Source organism: Stegastes partitus, unplaced genomic scaffold (genome assembly GCF_000690725.1).
Source record: "Stegastes partitus isolate 25-593 unplaced genomic scaffold, Stegastes_partitus-1.0.2 Scaffold333, whole genome shotgun sequence".
NCBI classification, from domain to species: Eukaryota; Metazoa; Chordata; class Actinopteri; family Pomacentridae; genus Stegastes; species Stegastes partitus.
Genome location: NW_007578064.1, coordinates 616,487 through 639,463, shown reverse-complemented (window position 1 = coordinate 639,463; position 22,977 = coordinate 616,487). Strand labels below are relative to the sequence as shown.

The 22,977-nt window shown below is 42.9% G+C and overlaps 1 protein-coding gene across 1 annotated transcript in view; it reads right to left on the bottom strand.

The window, feature by feature from the left end:
* The window catches only part of igdcc4 (immunoglobulin superfamily, DCC subclass, member 4), a 48,008-nt gene extending 28,090 nt beyond the window's left edge, over positions 1-19,918 (bottom strand). Inside the window, exons 1-2 of the mRNA XM_008283937.1 lie at positions 19,852-19,918; positions 81-395 (exon numbers count right to left, since the gene is read on the bottom strand). Coding sequence (XP_008282159.1) covers positions 81-395; positions 19,852-19,918 — 382 coding nt within the window. The remainder of the gene's footprint in view (positions 1-80; positions 396-19,851) is intronic.
* Between the last annotated feature and the right edge of the window lie 3,059 nt (positions 19,919-22,977).

Here is a 22,977-nt window from a genome sequence, read left to right as displayed (position 1 = left end):
AGCCGACAGCCCGCCTAACATGCACTCGACTGTAGCCACCAAAACAAACCGCAGTGTTCTGGGTGTTGCTGGACACCTACTTGCTAGGAGCACATTTACAGTCCGGCTGGTCAGTGCTCCGAGGGCGCTGGCACTCACACAGCTGTATCCGCCCTCCACGCCCAGGGCAGGCTGGCCTTCCTCAGAGGTGGGCAGCAGCAGGAGGGACCCGTTGACCAAATACTGCAGGTAGTCGCCCCCCTCCAGAGGCAGCGGCTGGCCATCCTTTTGCCAGGTGACATTGAAAGGTGCGTCGCTGGCCCCCAGGTTGCAGTCCAGCAAGAGGGGCAAACCCGGCTCCAACACTACATGGCTGGGCCCAGCACCACAGCTCAGCTCCACCGAAACAGGCTTTTCTGTGATAGAACAAAAAGAGAGAAGTTGGTAAACTGAGCTCTGTACCCACAAGGCTGAGCTGTCTCCCTGTGTTTTTTGCTGCAACCCTCTGCAGCAACCTCTTACTACTCTGTGAACATGGTGCAACTATGAAATAAATACTGCACCTTCTCCCCTCAGTGATCTGAGCATTGTTGCCTTCGTGTGTGTGTGTGTGTCATTTGTCATATTTGCTATTCTTCGTATACTTTATCAGTTTCGGCCAATTTGTCATTTCACAGCATAACATCAATAGCGTTGGCAGCACAGATGGATGGGGGCAGTGCATTCCAGAGGTAGGGTGTTTTGGGGACAGAGAGGAGGCCAGAGGAGGAGGAGGAGGAGGAGGAGGAGGAGCTCTGCAAATGAAATGGGCGCAGAGGCATGAAGGGATTTGTATGTCAGCAGCAGGACATTAAAGTCAGCGAGCGAGGGGAAGTCCTGGAGTGAGAGACTGATGAGCTGGTGTGAGGTGAGCAGCAGAATGCTCAATAAACTACAGTCAGGGGAGCCGTCATTGTTCAATGATAGCAGTTGAACGATGCCAAATTTTTACTCGCGGCTTATTTTCAATGATTCAATGTAACATGTTCAATTATTAATGAATGAAAGTTGCAGGTAATTGTGACTGTAAACGAATGCACTTACTGCGTTGAGAACATTAGGCTGCATTCGTCCTTCTGCTGGTTTACTTTACTGCCCCTCTTTATTTTGCTGTATCTCACCGACACATTTTGTCACTGTTGGTACATTTCGCTCGTCTATTTTGCGAAGTTGGATTGTAAAGCAGTTTCAATGACTAACAACACGGAGACAGAAGAGAAGAAAAATAGCAGAGGTCTTAAGAGAAACGAGAATTGATGAAATCCGAAGAGGGGGAGATCAATAGAGAATCAGGTAGAAAGAACTGAAGACTTCAGACCTGGGATGACATGCCATCATTTAAATATCATTTATGAGGAGGCTGAATAGCATCAGGAACACACAGACGAAAGCTGAAAAAGTGAGGGTCAACGGTGTCTCCATTGTACTGCTTCCATTAGACTTACATATATTATCCTATGCATGATCTATTGTTAGTGCTTCTAATGTGCAGGTATTTCTTCATACATTATGCATTAACATCTGCTTTGTAATATGCATGAGACCAGGGGAAATTCTTCTCCTTGTAAGTGAACTACAAAGCTTCGCTCGCTACTACCGTATATTAGAGCAAACTAGTGGAAAAGAATTGTAAAACAGAACCTAATGAATGTGTAAATGCATTGTGGTGTGGAAGAAGAATCAAAGAGTGAGGCCTGAAGAGCTCAGATATGTGAAAGTGCAAAATATGTCTTCAGGCTCGTACTGCAGAGCTTTCACTGAAGTAGCTGAAAGGTCCACGGTGACATCCATACCTAAAATTGTCCAATTTTAACAACACATACTTTGCTTTTGCTTGTCTCTATGCTACAAAAGGAATTTCAGCTGTCAGAAATGGAGCATACATGCGCTGCAAACACCACTGCTTTTTTTGTTGCGTAGGTCCTGCATCAGGCACAGTCTTGATTCCTTCCTTGGGATATAATAAACAAATTTAGATTTAGTCTGATGCCTGAAGGAACTTCACATTGGCATAGGCAATTTGGCACCATTGGAGCTTTGGAACGAGAAGAGTCATATTACTTCAAGATCATTTTTCACATTTAGCATTTATTCACTTGACAGACGCAATTTCACACAAAGTGTCACAAAGCTCACAGGTGCATGAAGTAACATACGGTACAAGTGCTTAGCAAATGCCTCTTTTTTTTTTTCTTTTTTTTTCTTTTGGTTTGTTTTCAGAAAGAGCGAAGACTGTCTGACCTCCACTAGCGACTACCCTGACGGCTGATTTATGTGTAGTGCTCTCCAGCTCAGTGGCCATTACTGCCGAGCACATTTAGTAACAGTGAAAGGTTTTGGTTGTCGGCAGCCGCCCCCTCTGACAGATCGAGGTACGTGTTTGTGGAAATTATTCCGTCTCAAAGCGAAAGTTTGGAATTAGCTTTGACAAAGCCTTTGGGGAAGAAAGAACATCAACCTCCATGTAAAACCACTACATACAGTAGCTCATTAGACCTAAAATATACCAGTTGGTTTTCGATTTGCAATTAACTATATTTTTGAACTAACTGTATTTTTTTCTAGTGCAACAATTTCCCTGAGGTTTACACCGAAGCGATCAATAAAGTTTCATTCTATTCTATTCTATTCTAACTCATAGTTTTTTGCATTTCTTGATTAATAAAAAAGAAAAACACACAATATTGTAAGATTAGAATATTGGCTAAGAAATGTACGAGAGTACCAAGAGACATGTGGGATACGTTGCTCACAATCAGCCCCTTGGCAGATTGTTCAGTCTAGTCGTACACGGTCTGTCTTTAACCAGCCTGCCACTCAGAATGTGACCAAAACATGAGTATTTAACGTAAAAAATATCTTTCAGATCCTCGACCGAATCGCTTGCACAGACGTCGTGACAAAAATGCTTAAGAACTGAAACTATATGCACGCCGTACATTGCAGAGTTAAACATGGGGTGCTATTTCAGTAATTGCAGATTATTTATATCTGCCTACAACCCAGATTTGTCTACAGCTGACAAATAGAGCTCAATAATAGGAACAATTCAATCCACAATGCTGCTTGTATGCTCTTCTTCATGCAGTTACATCAATCAGACTTTGCCACAACCTCTGTGAGCTGGTAGTTTCTCTGCTGTCAAACTGTAAAACTGTTCCTTTGCTGCTGTCAGCTGTCATTTTTAGTTGCCACCTCCACCTCCTTCCACGGGTCCTTCCACTGAGTCAGTCCTGCCTCGCATTACATCCGTCCAGATCCTCACCACCACCGCCACCACCAGTGTCGAGACTCCACAATATGTCAAATAAAGGCATTTAATTACGCTTTAAGCCTCACTCGCATTCGAGTCTCTCCTGATTTAAATACTATAAATGAAGGTTATGTCACTTCAAATGTCTTTTTCATCAAGTCAGTGCATGATCTCATGTGTACCTGTGCAAGTCATATAATTTAGACTTCCCTTGTACAGTTCACTTGACAGACCTCTTTGTGAATTCAGCTTAAAAACACTTCTCAGAGAGAGAGAGAGACACACACACACACACACACGTATGCACACAGGCAGGTTTCTTTCAGCTTGTCTTTCTCTGCCGTTGGATTAATTAAGTTAATGGGAGATGGAATTTTTTCCTTGATTAAATGAGGCCTGACCCCCCACCATCACTTCCTGATGAAGAGGCTGGGTAATGCTGAGAAAGGCTGCTGCACAGTACTCTGGTACACACACACACACACACACATCTGCCATGGAGACAACATAAACATGCATTCACACACATGCACCCAAAACTCATGCAAACAGGCACCACATGTTAAGAACACTAAAAAACATCAACACAATTGTAAGTGCGAGTCAGCACACACAGACACAAATCACCTCCACGGCTCCTCGCTTCCCCATCTCCCATTTCAACTAATTAGGTCTCATTAAGTCATTAAAACGTTAGCAGCCATTTCCCAGCTCACTGCCAATGGTTTCACTTGGTGAGAGGTGGGTATGATTCTGCGTTGGATATGGAACCCATTACCCCCTTTACAAAACCGGATCAGGGATGTGATGAGAAACAAGCAAAAGTTAAAAACAGGCAAAAACAAGTATCTCCTCCTACAAAGGTGTGTAAAACTAATTACATGTGAAAGGAAGAAACAAAAGCAGAGGTGTGCAAACCTTGAAAAATTACATTTTCAGAAGCGAAGTTTAGCATGACCTCTTATCCTTTAAAGCAGTAGGCAGGGTAAGCATATCACATATTTTAGTGGTGGATATTTCAACTGGGAATAAAACACTTGATATTCGCACACACATTTGTGCCAGAAACCTGGACATGCCCTACATTTCTGGCCACGTGTAGCACACACACACACACACACACACACTCAAATATACAAACACATATTCACACGCTAACACGTCCACCTCCACCCCCCCCACACACACACACAGATGCATGCCCACACAGTAACTGTCAGTGTCTCATGAGGACACAATGCGGTGAAGAGGGGGAATCTGTGAAGTGGCCATTTTGCTATTTTACTGTACAAGTGGGAGCTGCTGGAAAGGACAGGGTGCACTCTGGGATATAGTAGCGGCTGTGCGATCTCGCTGAGCTGTAGTGAATGGATTGTGATGGCACTCAGCCAAGAGGTTCATAGCTTACTCTAAGTAGAGAGAGAACAGTGGTTTACAAAAGAGAGAGGGGATGAAACAGAGACCGACAGTCACCGGGAGACAATCAAACACCGAGAAAAAAAAAAAGAAATAAAGAAGCAAACATATCACCCGTAAATACAGTGCCCCTGTGACACTTTTGACATGTTGTCTACGTTTGTAATAGCTTTCTAAGTGGACTAATAATAGTAATTGGAATCATGTAAGAATATAACAGTGATTTAAACCCCAAGTCGGATGTTTAATGTATCTCTGCACTTCTGCCACGGGTGAAAGGAGACAAACAGACAGACTAAAGGCTGATTTGTTGTGCTGCTCACAATCAAATGCACGGGAAAGAGAGACAGAATGGAAACAAAATGCGCACTGACAAAGAAACAGACTGTTTCTGTGATTCAGCGAGACAAGTCGAGATAAAAGGCAGGGGAAATGGAGACGTTAGGAGGGCAGTGCTCTCGATACCATCAACACTTATGCCACTAGTCCATTTCTGTTAATGGATCACCTATTCACAAAATGTTTGGGAGAACAGAAGGAGAAAGAGGAGGAGCGGGAGGAGGAGAGTGACCCAACACAGGGAATATTTCACCCGGCCCAGCTCAATGTCAACAGAGACTGGACACCCAATGACCCTGAGGCCACAGCTCAGGTTTCCACAGCCTCTAAAGTGAAGCTACACAATACTCCAGGCCTTTCAGGAACCTGGAGAAACCAACAAAGAGTCCAAAAACTGTTGTTTCACATAACGAATTCAGATAGAGACAAGCCGGAATGACATGTTAAAGTTTTGTTCTACTGTTATGGTATACGTGCCATATATTTGCTATACAACCAAAGACGACTTAGTTTACCCAGTCTTGTCATATTCTAAACCCACTTAAGTACATCTGCCAGAGATTACACTTCTGTACGTCGTGTTACATTAGACATGATGTATTTAACTGCATGAATCAAGACAGTATCAAGACACTTCAAGTACTGACGTTAAGTCAAGAGGTTTTAAACTTAACTGTGATCACAGACCATATGTAAAAGATGGATGATGTCAGTGACTTCACTCAACAGTCTGAGGGCTACTGTTTTCAAGCATCAAGTTTGACATTTTGGCTGTTGCTACCTCGGTTTTTGTGAAATGGGAAGTGAAGGGTGCACAGAGAAGCTAAGGACACGATGCATGCCCATGCAGCAGCAGCAGCTTGTCAATCCAGTACCCGAAAACCAAACCCAGCTTTGATGTCTGTTGGACCCTAAATGGGACCAAAAGTCACAAAATGAATACCATGCTGCATGAAAGACGACTTGACAATAAGGATTGAGACCATAAACTCAGTATGCTTACTGAGGTAACAAACAAAGTGAGATGTAGGGCCATTTTTTTCATAGACTTCTATACAATCAGACACGGAGTCGCCCCCAACAGGTCATTAGAAAGACTTCAGGTTTGAGTCACTTCTGCATTGGCTTCACTTTTCAGACAGCGATTGACAAGCATATCATTAGTTTCATAAGTCACTTGATCTCATCATAAATCAAAGTACTGGATAAATCAATCAGTCTTGAGGGGAGCAGCATCAGGACTAAATGTCATGAGTGTCATTTCAATCGTTGTCAAAATATTTCACTAATAATCCAAAATGTCAGTCTCATTATGGTGCTTAAGTAAAGCTCAGGGGATCACCACATTCAGTAGGTTTAATCCCCCGGGGAGTCATGAGAGCTCATATGAAATTTAGGCTGTGTTTCAAATCGCATACTTCATCTTCTAACTTTCACGCACTGTGCATACAGTTGGGACAGACTTCTTCCTCACAATATTGCTCCTTAAACTTTGACCCTAACAGTTTATAGTGCAAAATGAGCTGCGCGCCTTCAGCAGCTCAAGCTTGCTTCGCCTGCGCAGGATACCGTGGCGTTACTGTGCAGGGGATTGTGTATCAGAACGGCCACAAAAGCATGCAGGCTTGTATACTGTAAAATCCAGCCACATGTAATAGGACAGCCTGGTATTTTTGGCATACTGCATTTGATATCCTATGTAATGGGACATAGTAAATCTTTTTATGGCGTGCCATATAGTTTGGGAGTATGGATGTCAGAATGTAATTTCAGCAGCAACTTCTTGGCAATCTGTGGTATTGCTGTTCTGATTTTTCAGTCTGCACCAAAGTAGCGGAAGGAGCAACACATTAGACATTAGCCATCTACCACACTGTGCTGCTAGCATAAATAAAAACTGGTATATCATCAAAGTATGGGTATTATGGGTAAGTCTTGTCACTTGGCAGGCGTCATGTAACACTCCAGGGCAGTTATTTTAGGATACCAAACCTCTATCTAAACGAATGGAAAGAGAACCAGCTCTAAATGGTCACCAATCCATCCAAACTACGTGTGGAATCAAAATAAGCCGTTTGCTCTAAAATAGGGTTTAAATTATGTTGTTTTTTTCCCTCATGGGTTATACTTCTACAATGTATGTGCACAATTTCACAACACTGTGTCTAAATCAGCAACATCACTGTCTGGATGTTGGACAGTTGACATTTTGAGGGGGGGGGGGAGCAGAACATATTTAGCATCGTTGTAATTTTCCCCAAAGACGTTCTGGTTTGGATCCTTTAAATGGCGAGTCACTCCCTTTCTTAACATTTAACATCTCTGCTGTAGAGTAATATCCACATATTGAAGTGCCAAGTCGGCTAAAAAAAAAAAAAAAGGTCACACACTTAAAAAGGTTGAGAATATGAGGTAAGAAATGGAATGAGAGGATGTGAGACAAAGACGGAGAACTTTAGAAAAAAATAAAATAAAATATGAGGACTGAACTAGTGCAGATAAGATTAGGGCAGCCTTGAGACTCAACTGAAAGAGAGCAGCGAAATGTGATTAAAGGTGCTTCTGTGGAGAGGGACCACTAACACAAACAAAAGCAGTGATAACCAGATTGGCTTATCTGCTAAATTGACACAGCAGCAGTAGATAATTGCTATGATTTGTCCCTGAATGATGTTAGCAGCGTATTGCATTATGCATGTAGGTAGCACTAGTCTTGGAAAACCTGGCTTGTAAGACATTGCCATACACTGAAACACAAATACAGACCGAGTAGACACAGACAAATGGTCTAACTGATAACACCGAGGAGGAAAACTGTGTGTATGTGTGTGTGAGGTCCAGAATCCTCAAAGCATGCTCAAATGGCTTGCTTTCTCTGCTGCTACTGTTTTGTGCCTTTTTTTTGCTAATTCAATTACCTCACATCAATAGCAACAAGGTAAAAAAAACATAAAAATAACCACTTGCATATACTTGTGGCCAAAAAACTACCCAGCATGCGAATAAATCAATATTTTGAAGCCACAGTTGCGATCGTCTAAGCAGACAAGCAGCAGGCAGAGACTCTCAGGTTTCGGTATGCAAGTGGAAATGCCTGCGCAATAACGAGAAACGGAAAAAATCTCACTGACAGATGCACCTTACTACTGTCTAAATATTTAGGTTTCCATCTTGCGGAGCGTCATCTCAAATATTGCTTTGTGCACTGGGTTCTCTCTGTGCAAAAAAAAAATAAAGCACTGTCAGGAGTGTGACGTGTGCTCACCGATATATTCACCCCCGTTTGAGAGCCTCGCATTGCTCGGGTGGCAAATTAAAGCTGTTTACTGGTTAAGCAGTGGCACACACAGAGGGCTCCACATTTCACTGAACCCACAGCGAGGCTACGAGTCACTCAACAATGTGAACAGCTGCCGTGTCAAGTGTTAAACATTCCAGCTGTGTGTCCTCCCACAACGTTACACCACGGCTCTTCTCACACTCAGACATGGGCGCGCAGTCGCTGTTAGAAAGCTGGTGCAATGATCTAAACATTTTGGGAAAGTTTCTCATCTGTCTAACTTAAGGTTTGTTCCGTCGCTGCTCTGGGACGCCGCAGCAATTTGCACTGTATAATTATTTACTTTATCTCAAAACCAATTACCATCTAATTATCTCCCATAAGCACATGACTGACATTTCAAGAAGCAAAAAAATGTCATTATTTTTCGGTAATCTTTTTATTTTTTTTTTGTCTTTGTACTTAATCAATTTGTTGTTTCCTCTTTAATAAAATAGGAAATATTAAAAAAAAGAAAAAATCCATCACAGTTTCCCTAAAGCCCGATCTGACATTTGCTCATTTTTTTTCCATCGAACAACAAAAATCCAAACATGTTTAATTCATTATCGCTGACAAATAAGAAAACCAGTAAAACATCATAAATGAGAAGCTGAAACAAATGAATTTTTGCTTGGAAAAAATGTTAGAACTGAGCCGGCATAATATATATAATTTTAACACTGTGATTCGTGCATGTACACGAGTCACATCACAGGAGCAACATGACGGAAGGCAAATTAACTCAAACACATACAACACTTTCTGCTGCTTGACACAAAAAGAAAAGTCATTTTCCGTGACTAATCTACAAGAGAATTCGGTCTATTATAACATAATTTACTCCGTATTTATCCAGGGTTTTCACAAGGCGCAGAGGCTTGTTGACATGCAGGCTCTACGTGCACACAGCAAGATGAGCGAGGAGCAGGAGATTTAGTTGCAAAAAAGAAACACTGCATTATTGGTATGGAAATATTTCTGCCACAGAAAGGATTATGTCGATTAAAAACATGTACTGCGTCAGTAGTGTTTTTGCAATTATTGCCACCGCGTAATATATTTTTTGGACCGATTATATCAGAGCCACAGAACTTTGTAGAAGTGCAAAGACAGATCTGAACGCCATCCAAAGCAAACAACTGTTTTGATTCCTTGTCCGGCGTTACATCATACGAGAAAGGTTCCAGCTTTTTTTTAAAAAGAAATGATATTTATCTACAAAATCACCCCAATCATTAATGATTAATTTATTTCTGCGAGTTATTTAAGTCATCAGGTGGAAAAAAACAGGATTTTTGTCATATTGAACAACCTAACTAAACGTCACAATGTCCATCTTTTGCATTATCCTGCACTTGGAACTGTTTCTGATCATGCTTTGTAAACTGACTAAATGAAAATAGCTCAGCTGTTTTAGTTCTACATGGTTCCCAAACTTTGAAAACAAGGTGCATTTTTCTGTATTTGTCAACCTGCTTTTGCACTTGACATGAATGTGCAAAAAGCTGTCAAACATTAGTCATAAAATAATGAACTACAAACTTGTACATTTTGCAACGAGACCATATGGGGTCTCAAAGCCAGCGAAACAACAAATGGCTCGAAAGTGTACAGTGAAAGAAGAAGAAGAAAAAAAAAAAACCGAGGGGATGTGGTGAGACAAACATGGGAGCAGAACAGAGAACAAGGGATAGAGAGTGAGAGAGGGGGGCGTATCAGTGCAGTCCCTCATGCCTCCTGCTCTATGTACAGTGCTCATTCATCCCAGTCTGGCCTCCTCCAATCACAGAGGAGCTTTCCTGCATGCAGGGCCTCCCAGCAGCATGGGGCCTCCACATGGCCATGTCAAGTGCCAGACCCACTTGCATGAGTCAACAAAGCTAGCAATAAAACTAACATGGGAGTAACAGGGGAGATCCAAATCAGAATCCGTTTGTTCACACGGCAGCACAATGAAGTTACAGGAAAGTGACGCTGGTGCATGAAATAACATTTGGTAAGGATCTGGATGGTAGGAAATAGACTAATTTTATATTTAAAAAAAAAAGATAGAGGATAACACGTTCCTCCTTTCCACATCGCTGCTTTTGAAAGTGAGGCACATGGACATTATAATGTTCGTGCACAAGGATCAGGGTTGAGCATCTCGCACAATGTCGGGATGATGAATGAGACTGTTATGTGACACTACCTGGTACATGCACTGAGGAAGGGCACTGAGCAAGCTCCACATATTATGCTCACACCAGGGTTGTAAGTAATAAATTTCCCATCACAGATGCGAGAGATGTGCCGTGATCTTTGAATAATATAGTGCATTTGAATGAGAACTAAAGGGTGTGTGTGTGTACTCAGTGTGAATGCACAAATGGTTGTTCAAGAGATTCATAAAATGTGTGCTCGCTATTGTGGGACGGCGGGACGTTGGTATTAGTGATCTAGGAACCAAAGTGCAGCCCTACTTTCAATTGAATTTCTAGACCTGCGTTTCCCACTGCAGCATGCACCCGTCAATAAAACCGTATAGATAGTCCACATCTTCCCACCTACACTGCCACTTTTAGTGTAACTCCTCCGCTCTCATGTGACCGAGCAGACAGCAGAGAGGAATTGGAAGGAATATGCGTGCAGGTTGGTTGACCAAATGAGTGCAGCCATTTCACTGAGACTCTCGCAAAAGCATGCACACACATACGTAAGATAACAGAACTACACTGGTGTGATTAAAGCCGACCAGCGTGATACGTTGACCTACAGTCGTGCACTTCTTTTTTGTTAATCTGACGGCATCTGAGCGCGTCAGCTTCACGTCTGAACGAACACGTGGTCACATGGTTGCTTTCCTGCAAAAGTCGTGAGGGGAATACGACCGGGTCTGGCACTTTCAGCACGGCACAAGTCTAAACTGCATGCTGTCACATTAACAGACAGGCACACAGAAGCGTCTCTGACTTGTGTGAAGCAATTTGAGGAAGGTTTTATCCGCATTCCAACACTAATATTAACATACAGAAGAGTGCAAAAGACACCGTTTGGGTGCCAAAAATCACAAAACACCTGTCTCGTTCACTGTGCCCTACAATTTCACATCTATTACGTCCATTAAACATTACAGTTCAGAATAATGAGACTCACCAATAACGAATGCAAGCCAGGTTTTAACCAAACATTAACAGGAGCTGAAGTTTAGTTTGTTGCCCCCAGCTGTTTGTAGGAGTCTTTCCTCTGAGCTCATTATAGTTCTGCTGTATCAAACCCATATTAGCATCTCCAACACACTGACGCATGGCACAATAACTTCCTTAATTATTTGGAATTATAAGTTAGCTGGGACACAGAGACAGCATGACAGCAATTTGCTCTTATTTTAAATGTAGTCTCTTGTTTAGTTCTGCATTATTATGTGCAATACTTGATGCACTGCTCAACCCATACACTGCTGACGGTACGTAGCCTGATGTTAAAGTGGCCTACATCTGAATGACACAATGCCATCAGTTTAACAGATTGAGGAAGTCGACAAGGTTACACATCACAGGTCTAAAAAGGGCTTTCGTGACAATGTGCTTACGGTTTGGCCGTGGACTGAGGTTAGCGCTGGTCACGGCTCCAACTTTATACTGTACACCACCTTCAGCGCAGCAGAGCAACAGCTGAAATCCCATCATGTGTATCTATTACACTATGTGGAAAACCTTGGTGACCCAGTAAGCCAACAGGATGAATTAATACAATCCATCTGAGTTGCATCATTGCAGCGGTAATATCTCTTTGTGCTCCCAGGATCAAAGTATTAACAGATAGCAGCATTACCAAAGAGCAACAGCCGAACTCACTTGCATTTGATCTCTGCATGCAATTGAGGTGCAACTCGGTGCAAAAGCTGGTATAGCAGAAAATTACTTTTGGCCCTTTGAGGTATGTTGTACATGTTGGCATCATCTGAAAAGGATCGTGTTGTAACATTTCTGTATTTTCAACATGACTAAAGTGTGCGAGAAAAAAAAGTTTCCATTAAAATGAGCCAAAAGCCCAGAAATGTTCCAGAAACCAAAGTTGTGTCTATATAAAGCTTTACTATATTGTAAAAGAAAAAGACTGAAAATAAAAAAGGACATTTATGATTTGTCATATTTAAAAAAAAAAAAACAACACAAATATTTTATAATGGCATTATGATAAATAAACTGGTTTTTGTTGTTTTTAGGGGTTTAACCGAGGCTAAACACAAACACACACATGTATGTTTTCCTGAAATTAAACTCTCATTAGCTCACAAGGTCTGACAGTGTTTTCAGATTATTTTTTTTTAAGAGACCGTGCTATTTACATCTGAGAAACGGCACAAAATAAATTCACCACAACACTTTGAACAGCCCAAGAGAGCAAATCATTTGAATTCATAGCAGACAAAATCGAGCTCAAGGCTTCCTCTCCTTTCATGCAAACACTTCTGTGCTTAAGATTGCTTCCCTGGCAGCGTGAATAGGCGCACACACAGGGCACCATAAAAATCAACATATTCACTGCACAAATATACCCAGCTGAAACTCAGCCCAGGGCATCTTTAAATAATATGCATCCTAATTTAGCATGGACTCTCTGGGGAGGGGATCAAGATGCACTCACAAATCGCAGCTGACACACCCACGCTTACACACAAGCGAGCAGGCACACCGGGTGTACTGTATGTACCTCGGCAAACACACACACACACACACACACACATGCAGATACCTAATTTACCGCTAATATGTAATTAGCTAGTCTCAACAGGCGCTGCTGCTGTCCAACAGGCTCTGGTTTGTAAGCCTCAAGAGATCTGTGTACGTATGTTCACAGATGCACCGGAAGAGCACGGCGAGTTTGGGTCCCAAAGTTCAATCAGCGCTGGCGACCGGAAAAGAAGTAATTAAAAGTACGACTTCGATCTTTTAACATTAAATTAGGAATGCGGCGACATGAAGCCAAGTTGAGAAAGAGGAGAAGAAGAAGTGAAGGTGAGGACAGACTTAACTAAACTATTCTCCTTCTGCACTGAATAAAAACCACAAAGAAGATGTACGGGCGGAAACATCATTGCTGATGTGAGAGCGGTTCCGCGCTCGCGAGCAGTAACCAAAAGGCCAATGCAAGTCGTTCTACATGAATCCCTTTACAAAACCAACGTTTAATATTCTGTAGCAGCCACTATACGGAACGTTGAACAGCTGTCCCCCCGATGTAGACACAACAAACCGGAGCTGAACACACTCGAAGCATTAAAGATGATGGCCGAGTTCAGGAGGAGTCACGGTTGACAACTCTTACGAGACCTAAAGGTGGACAGACTCCATCGCAAAAAAAAAAGGGCTCAGCAGAAAGAAGAGGGATTTTTCCAAAAGCTCTACAGCTGTTGTTCTAAGTATGTAAACCACAAGTTCAGCTGATTCTAATTCCACTTCTGATATCAGTATGAAACAAGCAGAATAAAGAAGAACCTTCAGAAGTGTCACCACATCTCTGGGACACTTGTCTGCTAATGCGCGAACAGAATCAGATCATCGTACAGAAGCAGTCGGCTGGAAGAAAATCAGTGTCGGATAGAAAGTCATGCTTTAAAGGAAACCTCTTTCAAACTTTCAAAGCCCCCCTGGCTCTATGTGTCACTCTTCACACCCAACACAAGCTGTTTGTTTGCTACCAGCCTGGCGTGATGAGAGATGACACCAAGACCGGGGAAGAGAATGAAAAATCTACCAGAGACCCTTAAACTCAAATCAAGGTCACCCAGACACGAGAATATGACATTTAAGAAACGTGGTGTGAAAAGCAAATGCCACCGCCGATGGTACTTTTGTTTTTTGCTGTAAATGCTGCACTTAAGGACCGACTGTTGACCGAAGGTTTCGTTGCACTTTCTACTGTACGCTCGTGTATGAAAACACAAACGTGTGGACAAAATGTCTGTTGCAAAAATGTGAGTTTGTTCTCTCCGAGGTTTGTGCTGGCATTTTTTTTTATTATTTATGAACGAGCGAGGTCTGATTTCTTGACATTACTCTGGTGTTTTGACACCTCTAGCTGAGAGGCAACATAATGCCAGTAAACACCAGAGCAGAGGAAAATATATTTAAAAAAAAAACATTCTTACATTTTAAAACGAGAGTTGGGAGGAAATCGTTGTGACATTTCATGCAAGTCGGATTATCACGCAGGATGTCATTCAACTTTATCACAGTCAGTGGTGCAACTTTTGTGACGGGGATACCTACGACTTGTGATGTGAGCATTCTGTAGTATCACTTGAACTTTATGTTTCAATAAATAACCTCGCTGAGATTTTGTGAGAAACGTATACATCTGTGCTCCGCCAACTTCCTAATTTGACACGGCGCCAAGCCGAAAATGTTTCCCCTTTGTGTAACTTTACATCGGCATGATATTTAAGCTAGAGAATGGACTTTGCTCCCTGGTGCTGTGAGTGGAATAAATGGTTGACTCAAAAAAACACTTCCCTCCCACCACCATGCCTAACGTTGCACAGGGTCACTTCAGCAATAAGATTTTTACAGTCAAATTTTCCTCGGGTGGTCCGTGAAAATATTTCAGTATGAAAGCAGCTGCTGAGATGACCCCGTCTGACCTGTGAATATTGGAGGAATAAAAGTGGGGGCTTTTTGCCTAGAACTGAAACTCAAGAGTTTACATGCTGAGTCCTACACATAGCCATCACATCCAGTCATCCATCCATCCATCCATCCGCCCGCTGTTGCACAATAAAAGATCCTCGCTAGGACTGATCACACACAGGTAGTCTGAGGTGATATTAAAGCAAGCTAAAAATATCAGCGACGCAGTGATGTTGATGGGCCACTCGCAGCCTTCAAAGGCATGTCAAGAGCGTCTGTGCAAACGTTGCTCATTTGGATACCTGTGTTTCTAAAAAGGATTCGCTCAACTGGGAAGTGGACCAGAGATTTAAAAAATCTCTGACTAAGTGCAAAGCTTACAGAGCAGCACATTACCTGTTCTGAATCGTTGTAGGTTCGTCTGTATAAAGTAACGCTACCAGAGCTGTCATAAACACATGATGCAATCAGAGACACGTTAATTAGTGCCGCTTCTGGCAGAAGCTGAGAAGAGAAGCAGACGAACACAACAGGGCCAAATCTCAGCAGGTTTTCACTGTAAAACTTCACATCGGCGGTTACCTGGCTTCAGGGTTTATATCTCTCCTAATTTCCTGAGTCACAAATGACAAAGGCTCTTTGATTTTCCTCAATTTTACTTCCAAAAAAAATTAGAATAAACCAAAGTTTAATGTAATCAGACTCAAAACACAAATTGCTTAAGTGAATGGCAACAACAAAATGTCCATACAATGTGTTTGATTCAAGCTGCTGCATACAACACGCTGAGATTTTCATGTTTTCACCTTTAAAGTAGCTCTAATCCATATTTTAACAATGCAAGTATAACAAATGTAAAGCAGGGTAACGATATCAAGGCAGTTGCTCAAAGGGAATGTATACGTTCACCTGAATCTGCTGTTCAGCTTTATGCTGCTTAATGGTGAGTTTCACATTATTGTTTAGCTGTCCAGTCCACAGCCGTATTGTTTCGGTTCGCCCTCACTGCTCTCAGAGCATCGTGTTCGGCTGCAGCTCTTTTCAGCAAGAAAGCACTAAAATTCCACGACCTGCTCACTTTTCCCAACTCGCCAGTGTATATAGCAGCGCATTTAGTGTATAAAGAGTGGGATATTTCCCTTAGGAGTCGGTGGAGACCCAAACCAAGGCTATGAGAATGAGTAGTGTACTTCTATTCACCAGGTGGTCAGAAACACAGCAGCGTTGCTCCATAATTGCTGGATGTGTATTAACGAGTTGGAAACTTTGATACAAAAGGTGACAATATATTAATCTGCTGTGTTCACAACTCCTTCAGGTTAGCTCCAAGTGGCCAAATTATTGTAGTTTTTCATTTTTTAGAAGAGCTATGTGCAAAGGAGCACTTTAGAATGAAAGCCCTATGCTTCGTCTATTATTTTTCTCCTTGAATGAATCTGACTCATAATCAATGCACCTGAACAGCTCAAGAAGTCCAACTTTGAACCCAGCAGCTCAGAAACATTGTTCTCGACAAACTGCTCTGAACAAATTTCTGGCTGATGGTGTTTAACGTGGGATGCTAATTAATTTGAATTAATGTGCATACGGGCAGCGCTGTGCCTTTTCTGTGTTGTTTGCATGTTTTCTATCTGCTGGCTTCTTTCCTGCAGTAACACTTGTTTCCTCCCACAAGACGTGCAGGATAAGCAGTTTTGAGAATGGATGGTACCGAGTACAGGGTAAGAAATTAACACCGAGTACGTTTCAGCTTAATCGAGCCACATCACATTCTGCAGCTCCCGTGGAATTGCGGGAGGGCGGCCGTCCCACAGGGTATCTCTGAGCTGGTTCAGAAACGCAGCACAACGCTTAGTAAGAATGACGACTTGGAGGAGACGTTTAATAAGCGTCAATAAATGACGACGTTTCCTCGGATGAACTCAAGTGACGTCCTCGAGCAGCGTTGATGCTTCATTATGCCGCCGTTGCTGTGTTTACATTTTTCATGTGCATGTAAAACGGCCAGAGGCAATAAACGTTTTACCGCAAATGTTGTTTTATTATGTCCATAAATGACTGAACAGTGTTGTAATGACTGTGACCACAAAGACACGTATTTGCTTGTGATGTGCTGAGTGAGGCTGACATAATTTCATTTGATCTTCGGAATACACAAAACAAGGTCTTTGTGCGTGTAGTAATGGCCCTTGCCCTCAAATTTGCCCCCACCAGAAAACGCCAATTCATCCCTGTCCCAGAATCACCCTCAGCCCCCCGCTCACCACCCGCCTCTGTTCCCACAACCACCAACACCCACGACATTCATGCGTGCTCCACTTTCTGAACCCACACACACACACACACAGACACATGCCTGTGTTGTTTACCGGCCTTCATGACCACACAATGCAGTTATTTGGTAACAACACATGATGAGAACTAATCTGTTCATTTGCTTATAGAGCATGATGTCGCTGTCAGCTGAGCTCATGAATACAAATGTGGCTTTTTGCTTTGATGCGAAACACTTTGACAAATCTTAAACGTCCCGGCAAATCGTGGAATCTTTTCCGAATGTGATATTTTTTTATCAATTCAGAAAAGCTTTTAAGATACCGAGCAAATGTCAAAACGGAAAAACTTTCAGCGATAAATCTCACGGCGCAAATACATCAACTCCTCCTCACGCTTATCGCGGACAACCTCCACACCAATCAGCATTAACTTGCAAGAGATTTCATCATCTGAATGTGATCGCCCTCAGTGTGGCACTCACTCTCCTGTCAGGAGGATCTCAAGGGGAGTAATTCCTTATTCTATCTCTGCTGGAGTCTGCGGGCCATGGTAATCTAACTCTATATAAATTGTATCCTCTGACCTTCCGCCACTATATCAGATGGAAGTCAAGGAGGCGCACCTCTCGTTTAAGGCCTTTATATTCGTAATTGAACAATGAATAATGGAACTTATGTGTTCAAATTACAGCGTCTCAGATGGAGGTGATGTCCACGTGGACACGCGTATGTTTCTGATGTATTCATCCCGTCATGCTCGACTTTTCACACTCTGGTCCTTGTGCTCACAGTCGTGCTTGCTTTATTTCTTGCTTTATTTCTCATCACTGTTGGTAATAATCACTGCAGAGCCTGACACAGTGGAGTTGCAGCAGCGGCAGCAGCAGCAGCAGCATAGCTACAGTATCTCTAGTCACAAGAGGAGGATAAAACTACACCGGCAGCTGAATGAGAACAAGATGATGGAAGGGATGTGGTTTTCTGAAATCGAGCGGCGCATCCACATGAGTTTCCAGTGCAAAATAATAGCTTGTGTAGCGTTCAGATAGTGGGATGATCAAGCAGTCGGTTGATTGAGGACTTCACAGACATGCAGCACAACAAGTTGAAGATCCCTCAGGACATGCAAAGAATTGAAGTGACGCCAAAAAAAGCAGCAAATCCTTACATCTGAGAGGCTGGAAGCTGATTAATGTTGTTTTAACTTGAAAAATGACTGAATTTGCAGATCAATTTTAGAGTAGAAATGACATAAACCATTGATCCAATAGCCACATAGCTGCACACAGTCCCTCTTGTCTGGTCCTCATGACAGAAGCTTCATAATTGGAATCTGGTCATAAGTGCTTTCAACTTTCTTGCTTCTTTGACCTTTTTGCCTAAATGTCAGCCACACAGTTCAAACTTACACTGCAGCTACTATGTGCGACTGTGCAGCTAGTTACATTTAAACCCATTTATGCACAAAGATAACAACTGGATGGATTTTTTGGGACTGTTTTGCCTCATTACATCAGCGTTACTTCAGTCCTCTCCTCATCTGAAGCACTGCATCACACACATGTCACTCCATGACACTAAACATGAGGCTCCTTAATGAGAACTTTCTTCTTTTTTTCTCCAAGAACCAAGACAAGTCTGGCAGGTTGCCTCGTTCCATGTTACATCTTGGTTCCTTGGCCCCTAAACAAGCATTTAACTGTGTAACCTGCCTCTGATATTCTGCACAGGTCTTTTGTCATGTAAATCCTAACGCCGACTCGTTGTCGCCTGTGTGGGCAGACTTTTTTTTCCCTCTACCAAGCAGCCCAAGCTTCTACTCTCTGGAGCAAATTAAGATCAATCTTGTGCGCTGAGCAACTTTCACTCGCAGCTCCAAAAACACGTTGAAGTTTAGCAGCGTGGCACAAACCGGTGCGCCAAGTGGCTAAAAAAACACACACGTCCCGTGCGCGCAATCATTCGTTTGTAAACTACGAGAGGAAAAAAGTTCTCATGTTGTTTCCTTAAACTGGCAAATAACAACACCATCTAACACCGGGCTGCTTTCCAGGTTCCCCTTTTTTTCCAGCAAAACCATGGAGCCCACATGTCTTCATCGTGAGCTCCATTTCTCCCCCTGGTTTTCCAACTTCCACCCGGCCGGCTCGCAGCCCTGTGGCCGCCCCTGTAGGCACCATTCAAAGAGGGAACTGCTCCTTTTGGGGAGGAGGAGTAGTGGACACACACACACACACACACACACACACACATACACATACACAAATGTTGCTGCAACTTCGCAACGACGCCTAAAGCCTTTTTCCAGGGCAGTCCTGAAAGAAGAGAACACCCATGGAAGAAACAATACACCCCGACATCCAGAGCACCGGAGAGAGGCCACATGAGGTGAACGCTGGAGGAGACACCGCACACGGACCGCGCAAGGTGCAAATCCAGCCGGTAGCTCCTCCACTATCTGTTATCGCAGCCTACTTATTGCTCTGAGCAACTGCACTTCAGTGTAATCTGAGTGCTCCGGCGCCTCACACATGCACCCCACCGAAAGAAAGAAAGAAAGAACATGCAAGATGATTAAAGTGAGCGCCTTTTTTTTTCTTTTTTTTTTTTTTTTACCTTGCTTGGATGGACCACAGAACAGCGAAAGAAGACAGAACAGCCAAATAGTACTCTCCACCGCCATGTACAGCCTTTGATTTCCACCAGTGGGGTAGCAGCGTGCGTCTATACAACCCGCTATACCGTTATAGCGACATGCATATGTTGGAATCCGCTATTGTCTCCGCCGGTGCGTAAAGGAGTCTCTGTGAATGTTTCGCCCTCTTTGGTTCACACTCCCCTTGGCTTCTCCTAACAATGCGCTCGCATTATTTGGGGGAGAGCCGTCGTGTCTCTCGGCGCTTCAACGCCATGTTGCGAACGAATGTTAAGTGTGTGTTGGCTGCTGGTCCACACACACACTCACACACACAGACACACACGCGCGCGCACACACACATGCGCGCACACGCCCGTTCATCAGACACTGGCTGGCTGGTCGTCGCTGGAGTCCTGAAAAGCTGTCGGTGATTCTAACACACCCCTTCTTCCCCCTTTTTTTTCTTTTTTTATTCAACTCTACGCTTTCTACCAAGACTTGGAGGATCCGTTTACGCACAAAGCAGCAAAAAATGTGTCCAAATATTTATATTTTTTTCTCTCTCTTTTTTTTTTTTTTTTACCCCAGGCGCCCTCTCTGTCTGTCTGGGATGATGAATTCGTTAGGGCAACGCTTCAGTCTCTGCTCGAGCAAAACGAAGTGTGGAGAATGGTCTGGCTAAGTGGTTATCTGTAATGACTGCTAATGCGTTGCCCTGAATGAACCCGATGTTGGAGACGCTGCTGCTGCTGCTGCTGCTGCTGTTTATGAGCGCTCACACATCAAACATGATCCTTTTTTTTTTCTTCTTCTTTTAAATCATGCAGCACCTCAGTTATTCATGCAATTTGCTCAGTGTGTCTTTGTGGTGTTTGGATCTTGTTTGTTTGTGTGAGCATGCACCTTTGTTAGTGGCTGTGTGGATGCCTGTGTGTGCAAGTCTGAGTAAGAAGAAGAGAGAGAGAGAAAAAAAAGGGAAAAAAATGGAGAGCAGGAGAGGCACATGTGCTCCCTGAGCAAGAGCAGGCAAGAGGAAGAGGAGGAGGTGGGCATGGGTGATGGGTGGGTGGGGTAGTGGGGCATCGGTGGTGTGCATCCCAATCAATCAACCAGCTCGCCTCCTGCTTCTGAGTGCTGAGGGACCCACTGACTTTTGCATGCAAACACACAGAAGGAGCCAGCTGGAGCCCAGCCTTCCCAGAGCAGACAAAGACTCGCCTCGTGCAGCGCTCTCAGCATCACTGATACCAGCAGCATCCCCACATTCACCAGAGATGTGCAGGATGGAGAAGGGAAATATAAAAAATAAAAAAAACACACACAAAAGCCAGAGACTTTCACCTGACGGATGCTGCAGCAGTTTGCATGCACGTCGTCAGAGCTGCTACTTGTTACACTGTAATGAGCAAAGCATTGTTTCTTTGAAGTTCCACGGTGCCGTATGGACCTTTTGATGTGACATCCAGGCTACTTATGGATTTACTTGTTGAGATGAAAAGAAAGCCCACTGCAGATTATTATGAGGTCATCTTGTACCACAATGTGTGCTTTTAAAGACAGACGTTTTTTTTTTTTTTTTTCAAAAATGGATCTACAGCATGCAGGGGGAGAAAGGCTTTATATTACCTTCTGCCTACAACACTGAGAAGAAAGACAAGCAATCATAAAAGGCTGTAATGAAGGAGTTCCCTTTGGTAATAATATCTTGTCTAGCCAGATTTCTGGTCTCAGTGTATTCATTTAATACTGATGGGAGATTGATTTGAGCTGATGAAATGAAATGGGATGGATGCATTTCCCAGGTGTCTGATTAAAGCAAATGTCTGGGCCATCAGATTATGTGATTGCATTGGAAAACTAATAGCACGGCTGTGTCCTCTGTGATTGTGGTCAAGCTGTAATTTCCCTGCCTCTCCTTTTTCCTCCCCAGCTGCCGTAAAATAATGAACACAAACTATCAGCTGCTTGCAAATTTTTGGAGTTTTTGGCCGTGTGCCTCCATCTGTCACACTGTGTAGTACGTGTGCTGCATGTGCTCCATGGGAAGTCCTAACAAATAGAAGCGGTGCACCTGTGCATACCAAAACATGACTATACAATACAAAGTTTACGTACGGTGGCCAATTAGAACCTCAAAACCGGCTCTGATGGAAGGGAAGACCTGCTCCGAGTTATGTTTTTAATTACGAGTAACCCGACTCCCTCAATCCACAAACCAAGCGAAATGCTGCAGCAACAGTTGAAGGCTATTTGTTAGCCCTGACAGACGCGGCTGGCCGTGCACTGTGCCGCGTTTCTGTTGTGAGACTGGTGGCTCTGTGATTGAACATTGTCCTCTGATGAACATATTTAAGCTGTTCTGTACAAGATGACAACAATGTGCTCCAGGATTTATTACAGAACTTTTTTTTGTTTTTTTGTTCAACAAGCACAAGTTTCTCTTCACAATGAAAGGAAGGCAGGACAGCCAAAGACAGAGCAGGCCAATTGCTGAGAAAATTATTTGCACATTTGATGCTTTGCCCACTGAGACCAATTAGGATAGTAAACTTGTCTGGCTTGAGTCAAGCAGTGAGAGATTTTTAGTAGTTTCTCTTGGCTGTAAGATGTAGTTTGGCTTTGCTGTGTTTCTTTGAAGACAAATTAGATGTTTTTTTTCTGCTACAAACAATGTTGTAATTGGTTAGTGAGGAGCTGAGCAACGGTGCACTCCACAAAGTGTCCATCTTTGTGAAAAAGTGCACGGAATGAGATTAATATGTTGTTTTTCTAGAACACCTATGCTGTCTGAGCAATATTCTCGGGTTAAATGACATAAAACTGCAATCTGCTTTTAATGTAATTACTGTCGTGCACTTTGACTTTATCTTTTTTAATGGCATCATTACTGTAATAGTCATTTACACAGAAAAAAATATGGATTCTGAATTATACTGTAAATATACAGTTGATAAAGAATTAATGACGCACGTGACATGAACAAAAAGCGGAAATACAACAAACGAAATAAAATTCAATTAGTCCTAATTATAAAACCATCGCTTGCATATTTGGCACAAAGATACATTATCTGTTTTAGCTTTGCATAATGTATATGAGCATTT